General features: G+C 43.6%; 3 protein-coding genes across 13 annotated transcripts; 1 reads left to right on the top strand and 2 right to left on the bottom strand.

Annotated features, from left to right (window-relative positions):
• Window positions 1–1,777: 1,777 nt before the first annotated feature.
• cbx5 (chromobox homolog 5 (HP1 alpha homolog, Drosophila)) lies at window positions 1,778–7,856 on the bottom strand. 6 transcript variants are annotated; one of them, XM_081704080.1, is made up of 7 exons: window positions 7,442–7,457; window positions 6,115–6,242; window positions 5,957–6,029; window positions 5,543–5,801; window positions 5,145–5,367; window positions 4,906–5,006; window positions 1,778–3,169 (listed from the first exon to the last, which is right to left on the bottom strand). In XM_081704080.1, the coding sequence occupies exons 4-7, from the start codon at window positions 5,677–5,679 to the stop codon at window positions 3,028–3,030; spliced, it is 603 nt and encodes a 200-aa protein (XP_081560206.1). In that variant the 5' UTR covers window positions 5,680–5,801; window positions 5,957–6,029; window positions 6,115–6,242; window positions 7,442–7,457; the 3' UTR covers window positions 1,778–3,027. The 6 variants fall into 6 exon arrangements, with proteins under 6 accessions (XP_081560206.1, XP_081560205.1, XP_081560204.1 ...); XM_081704079.1 differs by having other exon boundaries at window positions 5,543–5,756; window positions 7,442–7,456; XM_081704078.1 differs by lacking the exon at window positions 6,115–6,242 and having other exon boundaries at window positions 5,543–5,756; window positions 7,442–7,557.
• Window positions 7,857–8,003: 147 nt separating this feature from the next.
• On the top strand, window positions 8,004–12,083 carry hnrnpa1b (heterogeneous nuclear ribonucleoprotein A1b). 5 transcript variants are annotated; one of them, XM_035521698.2, is made up of 12 exons: window positions 8,004–8,149; window positions 8,624–8,743; window positions 8,824–8,970; window positions 9,050–9,260; window positions 9,393–9,485; window positions 9,571–9,660; window positions 9,841–9,921; window positions 10,075–10,224; window positions 10,314–10,478; window positions 10,558–10,643; window positions 11,823–11,887; window positions 11,990–12,083. In XM_035521698.2, the coding sequence occupies exons 1-10, from the start codon at window positions 8,138–8,140 to the stop codon at window positions 10,626–10,628; spliced, it is 1,140 nt and encodes a 379-aa protein (XP_035377591.1). In that variant the 5' UTR covers window positions 8,004–8,137; the 3' UTR covers window positions 10,629–10,643; window positions 11,823–11,887; window positions 11,990–12,083. The 5 variants fall into 5 exon arrangements, with proteins under 5 accessions (XP_035377591.1, XP_081560202.1, XP_081560203.1 ...); XM_081704076.1 differs by having other exon boundaries at window positions 10,561–10,643; XM_081704077.1 differs by lacking the exon at window positions 10,558–10,643.
• On the bottom strand, window positions 11,912–17,502 carry nfe2 (nuclear factor, erythroid 2). Of its 2 annotated transcripts, none has more exons than XM_081704075.1 (4): window positions 17,455–17,502; window positions 14,553–14,626; window positions 14,260–14,412; window positions 11,912–13,617 (listed from the first exon to the last, which is right to left on the bottom strand). In XM_081704075.1, exons 2-4 carry the CDS (start codon window positions 14,598–14,600, stop codon window positions 12,400–12,402), a joined length of 1,419 nt encoding a protein of 472 aa, XP_081560201.1. In that variant the 5' UTR covers window positions 14,601–14,626; window positions 17,455–17,502; the 3' UTR covers window positions 11,912–12,399. The 2 variants fall into 2 exon arrangements, with proteins under 2 accessions (XP_081560201.1, XP_081560200.1); XM_081704074.1 differs by lacking the exon at window positions 17,455–17,502 and adding an exon at window positions 16,859–17,188.
• Between the last annotated feature and the right edge of the window lie 2,684 nt (window positions 17,503–20,186).

Here is a 20,186-nt window from a genome sequence, read left to right on the forward strand (position 1 = left end):
TGCGCGCACATGCACCCTCTCAAGCCGCGCAGTCAGTGTGAACGGCTGTTTTTTTCTAGCCAAGTCAGCTGGCTGCCTGTCGCTGTCGAGCTCGCTGGGGGCTCCTCTCCTCGACGTGGAGACGTCGGTACGGCTGGAGGGGCCCGGATCTGCCGGAGCCCCGGCTCTCCATAAAGCATGCTGCCTCGCACTCCCCGCACTCCCCAAGGCTGCAAAATTTAGTGGTGACCTTTACATTCCATTTGGAGTAATGCAGCTTCTCTCTCCCCCCACTTTGGAAAATTCCACTGCCACTGAGGTAGTCAGGAAAGCAGCCGTCTATAAGTAAGGGTGTGTGTGTGTGTGAAAGGCTGCTTCTGTCTTAAGTGGGACGAGCCCCATAGCAGTAGCCTTAAGAGCTCAGTCACACTTAGTCTCACTTACTCTGCAGAAACTGCTCATAAGACAGTTGTTTTGTTTTACTTATATGCACTTAAGGTTTTTTTTGATGTTAGTTTGTTTTCAGATAACTTAAGATGCATTTTGGTATTTGTCTATGAAAATGAGATTCTTGCTGCAAAACTTGAAAATTTTGGAAAAAGGACATTTCCCTGATTGTGCAGGACATGCATACATTACAAAATGATCCATATGAATACAAATAAAACACACATCAGATATCAAGAGGCCAAATGGATTAAGAGGTCAAAAAGATTTACTACTAGGAGGCAGTGTGTAGCTACTTTCCATGTCTGCAACAGAATTTGAAACAATGCTAGCAGCTTGCACAGAAAGCCAACAAAAAAGAGAAACAGGTACCACCATGTACGTACATACTCCCAAGGTATTTTGTGCCACTCACTGACCTCGCTTTGGAATCAACATGTACAGTATCAATTAAACAAATACCATCCAGGACTATGTCCCTTCAATACAGTATAGTGAGCTACCCTCAAGGCGGCCGTTTATAAATAAATAATAGCGCACAGTAGAATAGCACCACCTGCTGGGGAAAATTAAGCACTAACTGACTGCCTGTGCACATCTAAGGTACATCATGAACCAAAACACACCTAGTTGGATGGAAACAGGCATGTTTTAAATAAAACATAATCAGTTGAATAAAATGTTTTTTTAAATCAATCAAATGTGTTGAAAACTAGGTTTACTACAATCTAATACATGACATTATGACATTTAAAAAGAAATAGCTAAGAGACATCAAAAGAATATTTTGAAAACACTTGGACATCTTTTATAAAATGTTAATAGCTAAGAGGGTTATTAACATATAAAACATGAAAACAGAATAAACATGAAATGTCAAAACACAAAGTTATACAGTCATAAGTGAAAGATATATGCACAACCCTGTTACAGCTCTACAGCTTTATTTAGACATATAGGAAAACGCTTCCCCTCCGTCATATCTCAGCATTTCCTTGAAAACGAATACTTGAAAACAGATAGCTCTATTCCCGATGTAAACTACACATACAGAGACTTGGTCATTACAGCAACTGATCATCTCAATAGCATACATCAATCTGACGGGGCCGAGGCCTGCTTGGACCATTTCACCCCACTGTCTACGTCTGAGGCTCAAAGGAATTAACCTTCTAAAGTGTACCACAACTTTGGAAATATAAAACACGTACGAAGCGCTAGGAAAATGTTTGAGAGAATGCAAACACAAGGCATGTTGTAATTCATCTGATACAAACGTCATGTCTTCATCTGACTACATTCACGACACGTGGTTAATGAAACTTGTTAAACAGAATCAGCAGCTGTCAGGTCAATGAAAATCAGGATTTTTATTGGGTAGCATTTGTCCAGTGACTCTACAAACACAGAATTACACACCTGAGTTTATAACCCCGTTAAAGACTTCTTTGATTCAATTCCGGTTTGAAAAATAATTAAAATGAGAATCCCGATACCAAACCTTTTAAAAATGGACAGAGAAAGGGCAAACAGTGATATGGTCACAGTCTACATCACAAACTTCAATGCTCCGCATATACAGCTACTTGGCCACAAGGTGGAGCATTTGAGTCTGACCAGCCTGGATGCCTGAATAGAAGCTTGCCCTTACAGTGACCAAAGGAACACCCCTGCATAAAATCTAAATGACAGCTGTCTGTCCCCAAAGGTTGGTCCAGGCACAAGGGAGCCATTTAATCTATGAACACAGACAACCAGTTGCGAGAAGTTCATATCAGCAGATTTTGGAAACCGTGTTTAGATTTCAAAAATACTAAGTTGACATTCACACATTAAAAGCCAAACGCAAACGCGACTAAAATGTCCAATTTGTAACAACCAATATGGGCCAATTTTAAGGGTTAAAGAGAATATTACAAATTTAAAAAGGTCAACAAGTCAACTGTTACAGGAGGTCCTACACTTAGAAGAAAGGGGGAAACCACATTTCTACTGGATCATGCGTGAGGAACACGTCAGAAAGGGCATCCGTGATTTGGCGTGCTCAGTAAAACGGTGAGAATAAACCTGTTCTGACTAGTCCAGCACTGCGGTGGCAACCTGACCGGCAAACACGCGTGCTGTGTCCAGGTGGACCGAAAAAAAATGGCAGCTGTCTGAGTACACTTCGCCACGTGCTGTATTCGACATCTACACTATCACATTGGTTCACATCATAAAAACGGCCATAAGGGGGCACGAATACTTGAGGGGTGAAGGTCAGGAAGAATTTGAAAAGAAGATTAAAAATATAAAATTAAAATAAAAACACACTAACCACATGATTCTAACAGTAAAACACATCCCATCCCCAAGCTCTTGTATGAGCTCTCAATTACTTGCCAGTCCCTCAATACTTGACAGTGTTGAAAGGAGAGTAACAAAGTGTGTAGCAGCCTCCAGTGCCAGGAAGCCGGTGGCGTTTTTGTTTTTTTGTTTTTTTAAATGGTCCGTAACAAAGAATGGATTGTGAGTGCACGTGTGTCTGTCTCCTGGGGGCTGGGTAGGGGGGGTGGTTTTAGGAAAGGGGGCAGGTCGCCCTGCCGGCCCCTGCCGGCCCTCCTACACTGCGGCAACGCTCTTCTCCTTCTTCTCCCCATCCTCGTGCCAGGTGAGGCGCTCCTCGTAGAAAGCAATGACGATCTGTGGGCACTTGTGATTGGCCTCTTTGGCAAGCACAAGGTCTGCCTCATCCGAGTCCTTCCTGTTGGGACCAAAAAGCGGACGTTAGACTCGCTGCTGGCAAATGCAGGCATCCAAACAACGGCTCATGACAGCAGTACAACTTTTATGCACACCCGGGAACGCCTTTTCAAGTCAGCGGCAAGACAGCATCATTAAATCCTGTTTATTTTTTGTTGCCACTGCGACATGGTATATTGGGGCCATCAACACGCGGAACGTGTTTCTCAGTAGTTGCCGCTTAAATTTGAATCTCCAAATGTTTCTTTATCAACTTCACATTAAGTCATTTCAGTACTGCTGCGGTTGTGTCGTGCTGCCGTTTGCCTTCTCCTTTCCTCACGTTGCCACGGCCCCTTGTTAACATCCTCACCTGTGGCTGGTTTCTTTTTGTTTCTTCTTATGGGTGCTGGTCGTTTCTGGGAGTTTGTAAGTGTTTTGCGTTGCGTGAGTATTAGTAAGCACTCCCATAAACGTTTATGCGCTGTTGCTCTTTATGTCTATATGCTTAAGTATTATGGAATCTTTTTGCTTTCGGTTTTGTTTGAAAACCTTGACTCGTGCTTGCATCCTGCTTGCTCTTTTCACTTTGTTTCCTTAATTTATCTTAAAGAGATGATTGAACTATGAGACTGGTTTTGGTATTTACTTTTGGTTAAGTTGTTATATTATGCAAGTAAAAAGAAAATCTTTAGAATATCTAAAATTTGTCAGTAGATTAACTGACTAACTGGGAAAATAACCAGTAGATTAATTGATAAAATTGTTACACGCAGCTCTATTTGCTACTATGGATCAAAATACTATTATGGACTGAACGTCCATACTATTGAAGGCAACCATGTACTGTAATGTGCCTTGAGAAGCTGAAACACCCATTTCACCTTTTTGTGGTTACTTTAAAATTGCTCCAGTGAGTAGGTCAACCGAAGGCCTCCTAAATTTGAATTTTTCTAAAATACTTTGCCTTGACTATGTTAATGTGCCTGACATTTTATTACTTTGGATTTATCTGTTAGAACTCCCTTTCTGTTGTGTATAATTACCTTCGCATTCTTGATGTAGATGGTTCTGATGTCTGGTGATGCACCTACAATGACTAAGAGGCTTAACTTTTCTTGTGGACTATCTGAGGTGGTGTAGTGTCAGCATGGTCTAGACAGGGACAGACCTACTCAGATGAAGGATCACTGAATTAGGGCAAGACAGCTAAAATGACTCCACTGTCATGGTCGTATTTCGTATAATGTTTCATGTCACATTTTGCAATGAGCATATTTTATAAAATATTTAAATGTTCCAATGCAATTTATTTTAGGCACTTATCTCTAGATTACCTATTAATTTACAATACATTAGACAAATTTTTATTTATGTATTCCTGGTAAATGAAACATTTTGTAAATTCCACAAAAGGAAAACTTTCATTGAGATTATGGTGCCCATAATCCTAACCTATATGCTAAAGCAATGTGCTTGAATTTCATGTCGCTAGATTTGCATCACTGACCTGCAAAAGCACTTACTGAGGACGTTCACGCCTCCACCTAACAGTAATTTTTACATCAATCTCACTTGTGATTCAGAAAAATGGAACAAAAGGACAACAGACTTAAAAATGAACTGGAATTTAAACAAACTGCACTAAACGCATTTTAACAAAAAGGTCAAATTAGCAACCAAATGGTCTTGGGAAAAGCTGACAACGGAGACGTGCAATGAGACATTGGCGGAACAGTCGTGCTCATAAGCACTCACCACTTCATTAAGAACATGAGGTCCCCACAAGAGTCTGTTGCTCCAATGATCTTCTCCGGCTCCAGGCCCCTCTCAAAGCCCCTCGCGACAAGGATCTCATCCTGATCAAAACGGCAAGTCGTTTCTTTATTGTAGTGCTCCTACAGCTCTAATTACTCCCACTACTACCACCAACAATATGGAGCACTGTAGAAAAGGGATGTCACCGGACAACAGGGCAACACCTGGTGCTTCCTCACCTCTTTTTTCCGCTTTGGCTTGCTGCCGCCCTCCTCCTCCTCATCCGAGTTTCTCTTCTTGCTGCCACTGCTGTCCTTGGAACGGGCCCCAGACGAGCTGGACGATTTGGTAGCGCTGCCGGGGGTGCCTGTACCACTGCTGCCTTTCTTGTAGGTCTTCATGAACTCGGCGATAAGGTCTGGACAGTCCAGGTTCTTCTCTGGTTCCCAAGTGTTGTGTTTGCTACGTAAAATAAATAAACAAAATTATTTGTAGAAGACTCTACGTCAGTGTACATTCTAAAAGGTAGTCAAGAAGTACAAGCATACCAAGATTTACTGCTGAAAGTGTAATATGCAAACAATCGTTCATTAACAATTATGGTGGGGGGGGGGGTGTCACTCAAATGACAACGTACTCTGAAAAACCCTTCCACTTGAGAAAATATTCCACACGGCCCTTTACAACCCTTCTGTCCAAGACTTTCTCCACCACATATTCCTCTTCATCCGTGGACGCAGTCTCATCCTCACGGTTCTGGCTCTTTTTCCCCATGACTGTGTTTGAAACCTTTTTCTTCCCACACACAACTAACACAGGGGACCTCTCCCTGGATAAATGAGGGGCTCCCTCTTCAACGGAAGAGAAAGGTCATTGAGAAAGACTGGTCAAAGTTGCTGCCAACATGGACAGAAAAGAAATGTCAGTTGTTTTTTTTCATAACTTTCAAAACGATACTTATACATATACCCATTCTGGCAACTACTTTACAGGAAGAACTACTTTTTACTGATCAACTTGGGGTGATTCTCTCTCTGCATTTAATGCTTACCCGTAATCTTATCTCAGGGCACGCAGATTAGGCTCAGCTGCAGGTATAAACTCGCAGCATAAACTGCCCCCGCCTAAAACGCAAAAGGTCCAAGAAAATTTACCGTCAATTAATGACTCATTAATTATTCTTTAAAAAAGACAAAATGCTTTACTCACTGGAACTGGTTGCAATAAAACCCGTCTACAGAGACGTCTACCAGTAAATTTCACTCTTCTACCAGGACTAACTTTCGTCTCTGAACTAAACAGGCGGGTACGATCGAGGCCAAATTAAAAAAAACACACTAGAAGAAAGGGAAAAAGAGCTCACAAAATACATATTAGCCTGCTTTCTTATAATGCACACTACCTAAAACCAACCAGGTCGCATTTAGACACCGAGACATTATCAAACTATTAAACCATCAAACGCTAGTCGTCTGCACTGATTGTAAGTAGAGAACATCAGTTCAATGCCAACTGTTAACTCGCTACATCAGATAACTTATGTACACGCATCACACGAAGAGCACTACAAAAATAAGCGAGTATAAGCAAGCGTGCAGTTTAAGGTTTCTAGCCAGCTACTTAAATAAAGTGACGGCCGTAACAATGAGCCTAGCTCGGAAAGCATCGCGCTTGCTGCGTCCACCCAGCTAGTGATCTCAGTCGTGGGCAACACACTGTAGCTAGCGCATACCAAACTCGACGAGACACTTCACCTAGCTAGCTAGTTGCAACCATAACCATTATGGTTTTTATTTTTAAAGGTAAGCACTGCCAGCCTACACAGGACCGACAGGATTCATAATTTCTATTCTCATACTGTTATTACACAGTCGGGTCGCATTAGAAAACTCTTGGTTAGTAACCTAGCTAGCCACATACGCTAGCTAGCTAGCTAACTAACGTAACTACTACCTTATGTACTTACCTACGGCTAGCTGGCTGGCTAACTTCCGCCATTAAAATGTAGACGATAAAGTTCAGGTTACCTAAAGTGACAACCTTTCATCCGATCAACTGGAAAGACCTGCTAGTTACTGAATCGTAGGGAGCGCGCTGGTCGAGTATCTCCGGTGCCACAACTAGAACCTATCTACGGTTAGCTACCCAGCTAGATAATCACGCTAGCCATGTCTTGACCGATTTATTCTCATTAACCTATAGATCTGCCGATCGAGATAGTCGAAAAGTCGCAGCGTGTATGCAACATCTGACTAATGCATCGAGCTATTTATTAGACTAAATCTTATTTAAACTTGGAACCATAGATGTCGCATTCCTCAAGCTTCTTCCATCAACATAATTCAAGTTAGCTAGCTGTTAGCTACTGGCTAGCAAGCTTGCTCGCTCGCTCGCTGTGTATTTGGGTAAATTATGATGAACGGGAAGTCCATTCCACGACTAAACATCTGCTGGACTTTATCACGCATAAGTTGCAAAATCAAAACAAAGAAACTAATTATTTAGCCATTCAAAACAAAATAAAAACCACACTCACAGAGGTCTTTGCCGTTTGCTTGTATGGGCAACAAGCTCTCTCGCGGATTTCCCTCCAGGTTCACGCGACTCAAGTAAGTGTGTGTGAGCCGCACCGCGCGCCAAAACACACAATAGCGCACGAGGACGACGCATGCTCCATGTTTTTCCTTCGAGAAACCTAATGGCTAAATAATTTTAGACCGATACACTGGTTTTTATTATATGTGGAGCTTTTCTAACCACATCTTAGCTATCACCTAAAACCAACAAATTACAGTGATGGAAGAGGATACATCTTGTAACAAAGTCATTACGTTTGGGGAATGAGAGTAGCTAGTTAGATAGCTATTTTAAATGTATTATATGACGGGTATACTGAAGCGAAAGAACACAAGAACGTATCTGATAAAAGTTTTAAACTAATTACATAAAGGCATTAAATGAATGGCAAAAAAAAATGTTTTGCTTACTCTAGCATCACTAGTTCGATAAGGTCTTAGCCGCAAACAATTCAGACTGCGAGACATGTTGACAGCGAGATTGGCGTGGCTGTAAACCAATCAGGTTTTGAAGGAAGCCATTGTAGGCGTGCAGCGGGAATCGTAAACCAATCGCTAACGTCGGTGGGCGGGCATGTGTGCGGGGCATATTTATGGTGCGGGCGCGTTTCCGTGGGCTCGTGCATCGCGAAGTACGGCGAGGGTAAAAACGCAGTATGTCGAAGGAGGTAAATTCGCTGATGTTTCTGCTCAAATGTGTTATGCATCGTTTGATTTTGCATCTTTGTAAAGCTCCGCGTTTGATTATTTCTAATAATTATAGTGTTTAGTTGTGTATGGAAAAAAACGGGCTGTTTACCTAACCACATGCTTGGGCTCCGCCATTTTGATTCAATTGTTAGGCCGCACGAACCTAAATGCTCTTGGATGGCTAACTAGCTGGCTGAAAACTGCACTTATGCAGGTTGCTGATTTATTATTTGTAATCTTAGGCCTCGGGGTTGATTGCGGATCGCTCATAAGAGATCATAATGTTGGAATTTCATCTTGCATTGTTAGCTGTAGCTTGGTGGCTGCTATCAACATGGCGGATAGGCTGCTTCACCTCGGCCGCAGTAATCTGAACAAACCGCAGTTATCTGACTAGCCCTAAGCGACTATTTTAATCATACCTCGCGTAACACCTTTACCTGTGTTTTTAGGGCCAACCACGAGAGCCGGAGCAACTCCGGAAGCTCTTCATCGGGGGTCTCAGCTTCGAGACCACGGACGACAGTCTGCGATCGTATTTTGAGCAATGGGGCACTTTAACTGATTGTGTGGTGAGTCTCTTGTCCGCGTCCACGAAGGGCAGTGGTTGTAGCTTGATATAGATGTGCTAACTGTCGGGTTTCTTTTAAAGGTGATGAAAGATCCGAACTCCAAACGGTCCAGGGGCTTTGGGTTCGTTACATATTCCAGCGTGGAGGAGGTTGATGCAGCCATGAATGCACGTCCTCACAAAGTGGACGGTAGACTGGTGGAGCCTAAACGAGCTGTATCTAGAGAGGTGCGTGGGGACACTTTCACATTTTCCATGGGTGGCCGGCTCGGTCTGTGGCTAAGTGAATGTCGCCGTTTTATTCCAGGATTCCAACAAACCATTTGCTCACATGACTGTGAAAAAAATCTTTGTCGGTGGCATCAAAGAAGATACGGAAGAATCACATCTTCGTGAATACTTTGAGCAGTTTGGGAAAATGGAGGCTATTGAAATAATGGTGGACCATAAGACTGGAAACAAAAGGGGCTTTGCTTTTGTCACGTTTGATGACCATGATGCAGTGGATCGTATTGTCAGTAAGTGTGGTGGTTTTTTTGTTGTTGTTGTTTTGTTTGTTTGTTTGTTTGTTTTTTACAGTTTGGTTTGCTGAAAGGTTAAGCAGTTGCCTTTAGGTTTAGCTTTGATTTAATGAAACACTTTCTTTCTAGTTCAAAAATATCACACACTAAATGGCCATAACTGTGAAGTGCGGAAAGCCCTTTCCAAACAAGAGATGCAAAACTCATCAATGAACATGAGGGGTAAGAAATTTTGTATCTGGTTAACAACCGCTTTTAATTTATTTACTTTGGGTGTACTAATTGCTTCCCACTTCTTCTCATACAGGGCGTGGCAGTGGGAGCTTCGGTGGTAGATATGGCGGCAGCAGTTACAATGATTACGGAGGCAGCAGAGAAGGTTACTTTGGTAGTCGAGGTATGCATGTGTATGAGAGGGTTTGGATGATTAATGGTCTCAACAAAACGATGAAATTATGGCCACGGTGCAGGTTAAACATGCATGTTGTGCGTCTGGTTAATGCTCATAACTTGAGTCAGTGTTTATAGTTCAAAATTGGCCTCGGGCCCTGTGTAAATTTGTGTTCCATGTCTCCAGGGGGCCGCGGTGGTGGTGGTGGTGGTGGAGGAGGAGGATATGGAGGTGGTGATGGCTACAACAACGGATTTGGAGGAGATGGTGTGTGGTCCTTCAGTTGTTTTGGTTAAGCTAATTCCTATTTTGAACAATTACTGCAAATGCTCTGTGTACTTCAGGTTTGGTAACGAAATTTTCACCCGAAAAGTCGCCTTGTTGGTAACAGTGGCTTCCCCGCTCTTGAATGTTTCACAGGAGGCTATGGCAGCGGCCATGGATACAGTGGCAACCGAGGGTATGGCGGTGGCCAAGGCTATGGCAACCATGGCGGCGGAGGATACGGGGGCGGCGGTGGCGGAGGCAACGGCTACGACAGCTACAACGGCAACGGGAGCTTTGGAGGTGGTGAGTCCCGTGTGCAGGCCTGCCGAGGAAGGAAGGTATGACTGTTGTGTAGAGATTTCCTTCTTATGCACACGGGCCTCTGCGTGCAGGTAACTTTGGAGGCGGCGGCGGCGGTGGAGGCGGTGGTGGTGGTGGCAGCAGCAGCGGTGGCAGCTACAACGACTTTGGCAACTATAACAACCAGCAGTCAAATTATGGCCCCATGAAGGGAAACTTTGGTGGAGCAGGCAGCAGGAACAGTGGCCCCTATGGTGGTGAGGGGTTTGGGCTTTTGTTTACTTGTTGTTTGTTTATTTGTTTGTTTGTTGCCTAAATATGGTTAATCCCCGTCAGTAGGATATGGAGGTAATTCAGGAGGAGGTGGAGGATATGGCGGAGGCTCAAGCGGAGGCAGACGATTTTAAGTCTTTTTTTTAAAGGTTTGTTGCATGCGCCACCATGACTTACTAAATTGTAGGTGGTTTTGTAGCGATGAGTATTAGGAAATGGTCTATGCCAACACATAGTCTTGTACTGGACCCCCTGTGAAATATTGACTTTTTTCTAATGATCTATGAAAGCCTGAGGGGCAGTGTGCAGCTTAACATTGTTGTTCATATTGTTCAACAGGACTCAGTACTTAGGAGAGGAGGCAGGAGAGCGAGAGGGCTCACAGGGCAGCTGCAGGTTTACTCCCTAGAATCTGCTCAGCCAATCAGAAGAGATGTACAGTAGCGCTATCATGAGTGGGACTTCGACTTTTTTTTCTGTGCCGTCATGCCGGCTTTTTAATATTTCTATTTTCTTTATGGAACGCATTCCAAAAAAAAACGTTTTTATGTAGAATTACTTTCAGTCAGCACTCTGTGTAACTCCAATCAAGTTGAAATAAAGCATCTTCCAGTGTTTGTGTTTTTAAGAGCTGTGCTGTCTTTAGTCTCTGGGGATTGCTGGGGTTTGAGTTGTGTAGTCAGGCCTAGAGAGGGATTGCTGGGTATTCCTCGGGAGTATTTGGAATATTCCTGAGGTCGATCTTGTCACCTGACTGGAACTCCAGGATGCGATTTGTTTGTGGTTGTAACAGTGACACGTTTTAAAGAGAATGGCTTATAACCAACAAGCCAAATAATTACAAGCAAGCCATTGAACCCTCTGTAGAACAGCGCTATAGGCTGTCTGTTGGTTAGACTGTGTGAAATTAAGGTTAGCTTACGTGACTGCCATGGAATCAAACTGAGGGAGGAGTAGCAAGATCATCGCCATAAGAAGAAACAGGGAGCATTTGAGTACAGGTCGTCTCTGAAAGACTAGCAGGCAGCAACAAAAAGGCTTTATTGCCTCCTGTAGGTAAGAACAGACATCTCCACTACTGTTGGACTCAACTCATTTTATTTATTGTAGATGCAGTACAGTATTCTGAACTTTGTATTCAGTGTCAATTAACAGGGAAGTAACTGCAGAGCGATGATGTATGTGATGAACTGGCACAAACTGCTTATAATACAACTGAAGTTTGTGTCCCTTCAAATTAATGCATGCGCTTTTAGCATATATACATATAGCTTTTGTGATGTGTCATGACCTAACTTGTTAAGTCTGGTCTTCTGCGTTTCTCCTAGGAATTTGATGCCATGCATCTTGGATCCAGGATGGACCATTGCCTGTCATTACAGGCTCTTTGATGGTAATCAGCACTAGCCTGTGATAGTTTCTCCCCCCCCCCCCCCCCAAGTGATGCTACAAATGACATTATAGCCACATGACCTGTCTTATCTGTTCTTTTTAGGACCAAGGAGCTGATGGAAATTTTAGTGCCTTTAAAAAAACTAAAAAAACCATTTTTTTACCCATGTTTTGTTAATAAAGGTTTTAATATGAAATCGTTGTGGTTTCTCTGGTGTGCTCTTTTGTAAGCAGTGGGTTTGTAGTCAATTAATGCTTGGAGTGCAAAAGTGCAGTGCAGCAAATGTATAATAAAATTGGAAAGGGTACATTTTGAATGTAGCCTGCGTGAGACTGGCTGTTTCCCTGAGCATGGGTGTTGTAGGCTTAACTACTGCACACACACATGACTGAAAGTCATTTTTTTTTTGTCCCAGATATTCATGGACATGGAAGAGGAGGAGGAGTCAAACTCTTATGTTTTTGTGTTCAAACCGAAACTACTGAGTAGAGGCAGCCAGCCATAGTGCTTGCTTATTCCATGTCCAGTGATGTGTTTCGGGGCACAAGGTAAATATTCCCATCATTAGTTTGTTGGAGTGAATAGTCCTCCAAAGAATACGGCCGCCCTTCCTCGTCCCGTAATTGAGAGAACACTTTGGTATATAAATCTGAGAGGTGACATCTAATGATGGTGAGGTTTTGCTGGAACTCCAGTCTCTCCCTGGCTAGGTGCTCTTTCTGAGCCTTCAGCTGACCCAACTCGTTTTCTAAATGCACAATGTTCTCCAGTTTCCTTTTGCGGCAGTTCTGCGCTGCAACTTTGTTTTTCCCTCGCCGGCGGATGTCTCGCACAAGTGTTAGCTGAGCGTCGCTGAGCGTGTACTGGGTCAGCAGCTCATTGAAGTCATCCACGGGCAGGTTGATGATCTTGTCCATCGAGAAAGGGATTTTGAGGCCGAGGGCTCGCCGCTCATCTCTGCTGAGTGGGCCTGTGGGCCCACTGCCTCGTGAATTTGGGTAAGGGGCCTGAAACTGGCTTCCTCTCGACATGCTAGAGCCGTTCATTTGGAGGTCATGCAGTGCTGTTGGTAAAAGCTGTTGTTTCATTGAAGTTATTTGCTGTTGAGACTGTGGCATTGGCTGCTGTGCAAGTTGAAGGTTTGGGGTTATAGGAAAGTAGGAGGTACCAGAGTAGGGGATAAATGTGTTCTGGTAATCCACAGAGCTATGTACATTTGCCCTTGTACAACAGTGGTCCCCAATGCACGATCCTTCACCCTCAGGATAGCCAAGGGTACCATCTGAAGGTAAATAGGCAGGTACCCCATGTGTTGCATTTTCCGGGGAGGCAAGTGGTGGGCTTGAACCCAATGACAGACCTGAATCTGACTCGAGGTCATCTGCCGGGTGACGGGCATTGTCTTTCCCAAGCCCCTGGCTGTTCATCATGCCCATGTCCAGGAGGCTCATAGGGGGAGGTTGAAGTGGTTGTGCAGGTGGCAGTAACCTCGCCCCCACCTGGCCCCCGCCATGTCCGTGGTGCATCTCCACGTGCAGGTTGTGGCGCTGGTGGGTGGGCACTCCCTCAGCGTAGCCCCCTCTGAAGGCTGTGGCAGGACTTGCCTCGCATGCAAGCGGGCTGGGTTCCACCAGGGGCTGACTCATTCCAAAGCTCCCATACGACATCATGGGCTCCATGGAGAGATATGGAACCGTCTCAAAAGGATTCTCATTGGGTGCCTCAAGCTCCTGCAATGCAGAGAATATGTATTAAATCACTAATCACTTCCCCGTGGCAGTTGTGCCTATGCTGTCAATTCCAAATCGCAGAACTCAAAGTAAAATGCATTTGACTTCATTTTTGACTTTTTTTTTTTTTTTTTTTCTTACTATGGAAGACTAGGCCATGAATGTGAACCTTTTCAGAGGTCGTCCGCAGATTTCAGATTGTGGGACCAGCCCACCTGCGCTTGTGCGCTAGCCATAGCTCGCGCAGGGCTCGCCCTGGCCTGCTCGGGTTTCGCATGGGAACAGATGGCCATTGTGCAATGCAGGGGGTTGCTGGCAACCTGTGGCACTCACCCCCTTTCTCTGTCTTCCTTTATCCTTGCATCACTCAATTGGCCTATTGTTGCACATGTTAACGGAATCAGTGTGTTATGGGGGGATTCAGCGTTCGCTAAATGTTAGGTCTTGATTTTTCATTAAGATAAGTCCCTTCAACCCTATCAAAAAATAAGGCATTAAGAAATGGTGTCTCATCAGGAAATTATGCAAAATGCTTTTTGATGCACAGGGGCTGTCCCCCGATTAGTTTTACTTTCGGACTTTTCTGGTTAGGAGACGAAAAAATTCAATTATGAGTCACAACTTTTAATGCCTCACACTGACCTGCAGTTCTGTGATGGCCATTAGTTCCTGCCAGGTCAAGTCCATCTCTGACTGCAGGGGGGCGTGATTAGGAGGGAACCCGCCACTCGCATTGAACCTATGAGTGGTAGACATGGACACTCCCCCATGAAGTCTGTTGGAGTTTCCCAGCCCCTGGTGGAATGAGAATTGGAGACAGTTTAACAGCCACATTTAGTTGAGAAAAATCAAATGCATGCACATTTTTATTTGTTTTATTGAACGTGTGTGACTGATGATGCATTGAGACTTGTTACTGCTGTATAAAGACTCACCTCACAAGCAAAATTAAAGGGAAGAGCACTATTTACGGCTGAACACATTCAGGAAAAGGCCCAGCTGCAGTCCTCTGAAGTGAACAGTTAAAGCGAAACAGCATCACCACAAACTGACTAAGGTTTAATTCAAAATAGCAAATGCATTGATTATGACACCACGTTAAAAAGACTATGGGAATGGTCACTACTACAATGCCCAAACTATTGACGTTAAATGAGTGATACTTTTAGATGTCTTACTCATTTTACTCCCAATTTTCAGCATGTTTTTGTGAGTCATTCAGTTTCAGCATGTTTTGAAAAAGAATTTTGCCATCTGCTTTGGGACAAGAAAACTCGAGCCTGTCTCTTTGCTGTCTGTTTCTTTGTCCGCTTTTACAAAACCCGATAAGACCTAAACCATCCTCGACTAAAAGAATTTTCAATTCACCTTTAATGCTACAATTCCAAGTTACTCTTAATGTGTTTGTAAAACCAGCCCGATTGATATTATCTGGCGATTTTTCCCATTTTGAATGTAATATCAAATGTTCATTCTTTCAAAATAAAGTACATCCAAAGCATGACAAAGTGTGTATATCCAGTGAACGTTATTCAGTAATGAACCTGTCGCTAGTCCATCAAATTCTTGGCTAACACTTTACCAGACACAAAATATCAACCTTTATTCACCAAATACATTTTAAGAAGAAAAAATAAATAAATAAAAATGAAATTGGGATATTTTATTACATACTGCTAGGTTATTTCTGAGGATGACATATGAGCAAATGTGATCTGCTAAATCAATAAGGGTCCATCTGAAATTGGCCATTTGGCTTATTAGTAGTAGTATTTCAAAAAGACTTCCCGCCTTCTCTAAATGTCATGATGTGTTACAGCATATGGAGTTCCGTTGGGCAGGATTGCTCCTATCAGCTGGGCTTTTTATGGGTAATGTCAAGTCCTGATAACACAATCTCTCTGGAACCAGCCTGCTCTCCAGAAAGTATAAGCTGAGGCCTCACCGCAGACATTAGATTCACAGGAAAACTTTCTCGAGGCGTGTTAACTGTGGAATTTAGTACGCCCTCTACCTAGCCTTTTAGTGTATAAATATATGCAAGTTGAATGTAACTGAAAGTCCATAAGTACAAGAAAACTTTCATTATTATAATAACCAAGTAACAAATCTCAATATTGTGTTTACAGATGCCAGAAATTCTTGTTTTCCTTCTTCTTGGTAACCATTTTAATTTCTACCATTAAATAATTAACTACTGCAAACGTGAATACAGTGCCATACAATAATAGCAAAACCGCTTATGTCCGTAGCTATACGTTAATTCTGTATGATGTCAAAATGCTACCAAGATCTTTCCCCCACTTGCTGAGAACAGTAAAACTGAAAGTGTTATATCCTGCGTTTAGCACCGTGTCTGTCTGGTTTCCTCACGCCGGTTTCCCAAACTGAGGGGACGGGTCTTACAGACAAGCCGTGTTTCAACATCAGGTGTGGTATACTGAGACCACTTGCTCAGCACACACACAAATGCCAGGTAGTACTGCAGCTGGTAAACCACCGCAGAAAATCTTGCTATACAACAGGCATATGAAAACCTATATAAAATGAGAGCAATAACAGAAAGAGTGCCCTACCGGTCTAAAATGCCATCCATTCATATTTCACGAATGCACTAATATATAATATATAATATATAAAATATAATATATAATATATTCTCATGGATATGTCAATCATATGTGGGTCTCGGTTGTATTTTGAGCAGATGAACAAAGTCATTCTACAGCCATGGAAATAACTGTTTAAGAAACATTGTGTGATCAAGAGACTCAAGACAGTTCGGTTTAAAAAAAATGTTTTTCATCTAGTTAGCTTAGTCTGTGTCCAGACAGCTTGGTCTTATTGTATATAAACATGCAATGTAAGATGTTTCTTTGTGGTATAATCATACAGTACGAAATAAACTTTACGGAATGTCTGAAGTTAGCACTTCAAGTCTGAGAGCAAAAAAGCAAATAAATATTTAAGACTTATAAATACGACTGGAAAACATTTAAGAATTTTGTGACTCCTTAGATGTAAATTAAACAGATAAATAGTCTATGTAGTATATTGTGAACAAGGGTTATTTGAAGGTTTGAAATTCTGCAATTGTGAGCAGTAAAACCTGGCATGAAGTGTCAGCATGAATTTTTTTTTTTAAATAATATGACATAACATAACATGAAGCATGTTAACACTGCAGTATGCATAGAATTTAAAACAAGGCAGAGTAATGACAGAGAAGGAAATGAAATACCTCAGCATTTCTTTAGACCCTTGAATTCAGGTAGAATATCAGCAAATACAGTTTTGTCCTGCAAGCCAAAGGTGTTGACCCTGAAGTTCAGACGGGGAGCTTCACAAATCGGTCTCCATCTTTGTTCTTTGTTTTTAACCGAAAGCTCTGAACTTCAAGAGTGCATCTGAGCGATCTCTCTCTCTCTCTCTCTCTCTCTCTCTCTCTCTCTCTCTCTCTCTCGTTCGCCTCTCCTGTGGCTGTCACTTTCATAAATGGGATGGGTCAGCGAATGATGTGAGCCACTTTCCTGTGAAGCCCCTCCACACTCTTGTCGTCCCCTGTCCTTAATGCAACACTCGCACTCTGACATCCCAAATTTATGCTCCCCACAAAGAAACCACAAAGCGTTATGTCACTAACGTGATGTGTAAGAGCCAGTACCCACCCTGCCCCCGCTCTTCTCGGGCTGTGCAGACTTACTTGACAGTTGTTTATCGGTGAGCTACTCATGTCGTGGACAAAATCTTCACGTGCCCACTGAGCCTGGGCTCTGTTGAGTATTCACAAATCCATTCTGCTCTGGGGGTGTATGGGGTGGGGGGGGGGAAACTTACCTGGAGTAATGATGTGAAGGAAAGCCATGAAGAGAGGATGTGGTTAGGGATCAGAGACCACATGCTCAAGCACCTGGAGGTAAATCTGGCAGCATTATGAGGGCCTGCGTGAGGGGGTGAACTGGAGGTGGGGGGGTGGGGGGGGTCACTGCTTTTTGACTTGGTTTAGCCGGGATGGAATGTACACCTCCAACAGGTAAGAAAGGCCACATTGTTCATATACCTGGCAGCCGCAGAGCGAGAGAAAGTGGAAGGGTGGTATGCGGGGAGGGAGCGAGCGTGTCTTACATAGCTAGTGACCGCCGGAGTCCTCAGCCTCATGCCAGAGTCTCACCACGCAGAAGGATGGAGCGTCTGTTTGAGCGTGCCGGAGCACCGCTCTTTAGCGGGCAGGCAGGGTGCACGTCAATTTTCCTCGGCCACCTGGAGAGCTTGTTTCATCGGCTCGCCTTATCACATTACGTAGCCCTCGATAACACTGTGGACAAAGACAGCTCTATTACACCACTTAAGAGCATTCAGGTGTACTGCCATCCACAATCATTAGCCGCACACAAAGTGTCTGTTTATGCCAAAGACCGCTCGTGTAGCCGAAGTGGAACGTAACTAGGATGAGGGAGTCAGCCGCCAGTTCATTTGTTACTTCATCTAAAATTGCACTGCCATCAGACACTGCTAAGCTCTGAACGGCTGCTCTGTCTCCATCCACAGTGGTCCGCTGATTAATATGGTTAAGCTGTACGCAGGACCTATGCTATATTAAAAGATGATTTTAAAACCCTGACCAATCGCAGCTCTACGCATCGGAGATCTGTATCGAAGGCTGAGGGCAGCAACCACACCTCCACCCATGTGTAAACATGTGCTCTGATCACCAGACAAAAGAGCCAGCTCTCTCACACAGCAGCAAGAACATACGTTCACCATCCTGAGGGATGGGCTCCATCAGTGACGTGAAGTGACAGTCCCTATCACACTATCCTCTCCTGCTGGGCGGCGGTTCCTGTCACCCTGTCCTCACCTCCAGGGAGCACACCCTTCCATCTGTGCTTCACACATCCGCCTTTCAGGGTTATTCAGGGTTATACCCATGGCCCTCATTGGGGGTGGGGGATGGAGGGGGTCTCAAATTGGGATTTTCCAGATGGTAAACATCCAGAACACACATTCACAATCCGCAGCAACAATCGCTCTCACACTATCTGCTCTTTCAGGGGGTGACAGATGACAGCCTCTGTCACGGTGGCCAAGTGTTTTTGGAGAAAGCAGAGGGTGTTTGTGCATCGCGTGTAAGATAACCGATACACATCAATATGATCGATGTTAATTAAGTCTGGGGTTAAGTCAGGGGTTTTAGAACAACAAAATCATTTTGGAGAAATGTTGTGTCCAAAATGTTTATATTCCTGAAGACACAGGAGTATATTTCACACATTCACATTCATACAGGCCAAGCTGAAAATGAAAAAACTAAAAAAAAAAACTAAACCAAAAAAAAAAAGAAGAAGAAGCTTTGAACAGTTTATTTTTGATTTTATTGTTTTTTATTGTTGTTGCTATTTTGGAAAATGAAGCTTCTATAAACTGCTGCAACCGTGAAGATTCATGGGGAAGTATATAATTTAGATACTATAAATTTGAAAGCAAAATACCATCATCAATCCGCAACTCTAATGCAACAGAGCGACGGCCGTAGGTGGCTGACATCGTGCTCAGAGGTGGGCGCCTGCCAGTAATCAGAGAGACGGGACTTCCCGGGCCATGGTTACTAGCACCCACCCACCCAGTTCACCCACCCCCGAACACACACGCAAACCCAGCGTGTTATTACAGCAACCGCAGCGGTTTGGGATGTGTCTCATTCCAAGCTGCACGCCCACTTCGGCTCGCGTTCCCTGCGCATAGTTTCGGCTGCTGGGTCCCCTGCGAGCCTTTGAAATTCAGCTCGTGTGTTTGCTTCGCTACACCTTTCTGTTCCCTTCCCAGACTCGTATGTTTAACACTGTAAGCATGTGGCTTCTCCCTCCTCACTCCCCCCCCCCCCCACACACACACACACTGATTAGTTGTCTCGGCCCAAATCTTTGTGACATGGTCCATCTCTATTTGCGTGACTTCAGGTCTTCAGTCGCACAGCCCTGCACCAGTCCGTTATCCCATCATTCTTCCATGTGCACCATGTCAGCAGTCCCACATTTGTATGTATACTGCATACTGGTCTTCGGAGTACCTAAATACTCCAGCCCTAAGAGAAAAGAATATCCAGCCAGGACTAAAGTCTATCAGTGCCATTAAGCCATGGACAAACTGTCAACATGCAAACAAACTGGTGAACGCCTGGGAAAAACCTCCTCACATAAAGGCATTTGTTTTCTTGGTTTGTGGTCAAAGTGGGAAAATTCATCCTAGGCTTCAACTGGGAAAACTGGAAATGATGTGCATGTGTGTTTAAGTTCATGTTTTTTCCCCCCCAAGGAATAGTACAGTTTACATTGTAAAATATATGTAATACAGCAAATGTTTCTATATCCATTCAAGAAGTAATAGCCCACTTGCTATCATTAAAGGTAATTTATTATGGATATTACTGTACATTGCTCCTCGTAAATGAGAAAGCCAGTCTTGGATTGCATATGCGTATAGTGAGCATGTACAATATATATCTGAAAGCAAGTAGCATATGGGATACGTGCTTTGTTGTGCAATGGAGCGGGTTTGGAAGCGGAGGGGGT

The sequence above is a fragment of the Electrophorus electricus genome, chromosome 21 (assembly GCF_041902795.1).
Source record: "Electrophorus electricus isolate QZ-2024a chromosome 21, ASM4190279v1, whole genome shotgun sequence".
Classification (NCBI taxonomy): Eukaryota; Metazoa; Chordata; class Actinopteri; order Gymnotiformes; family Gymnotidae; genus Electrophorus; species Electrophorus electricus.

Coding starts and splice junctions, on each gene's coding strand:
- cbx5 (XM_081704078.1), bottom strand. CDS start 5,679: ATGGGGAAAAAGAGCCAGAACCGTGAGGATGAGACTGCGTCCACGGAT. Junction 5,368..5,542: donor AAGTGGAAGGGTTTTTCAGA/GTACGTTGTCAT, acceptor TATTTTACGTAG/CAAACACAACACTTGGGAAC. Junction 5,007..5,144: donor AGCCAAAGCGGAAAAAAGAG/GTGAGGAAGCAC, acceptor CGTTTTGATCAG/GATGAGATCCTTGTCGCGAG.
- hnrnpa1b (XM_035521698.2), top strand. Junction 8,744..8,823: donor GCACTTTAACTGATTGTGTG/GTGAGTCTCTTG, acceptor TTTCTTTTAAAG/GTGATGAAAGATCCGAACTC. Junction 9,661..9,840: donor AGGTTACTTTGGTAGTCGAG/GTATGCATGTGT, acceptor CCATGTCTCCAG/GGGGCCGCGGTGGTGGTGGT.
- nfe2 (XM_081704075.1), bottom strand. CDS start 14,600: ATGTGTTCAGCCGTAAATAGTGCTCTTCCCTTTAATTTTGCTTGTGAG. Junction 14,413..14,552: donor CCTTTAATTTTGCTTGTGAG/GTGAGTCTTTAT, acceptor TCATTCCACCAG/GGGCTGGGAAACTCCAACAG. Junction 13,618..14,259: donor TGGCCATCACAGAACTGCAG/GTCAGTGTGAGG, acceptor TCTGCATTGCAG/GAGCTTGAGGCACCCAATGA.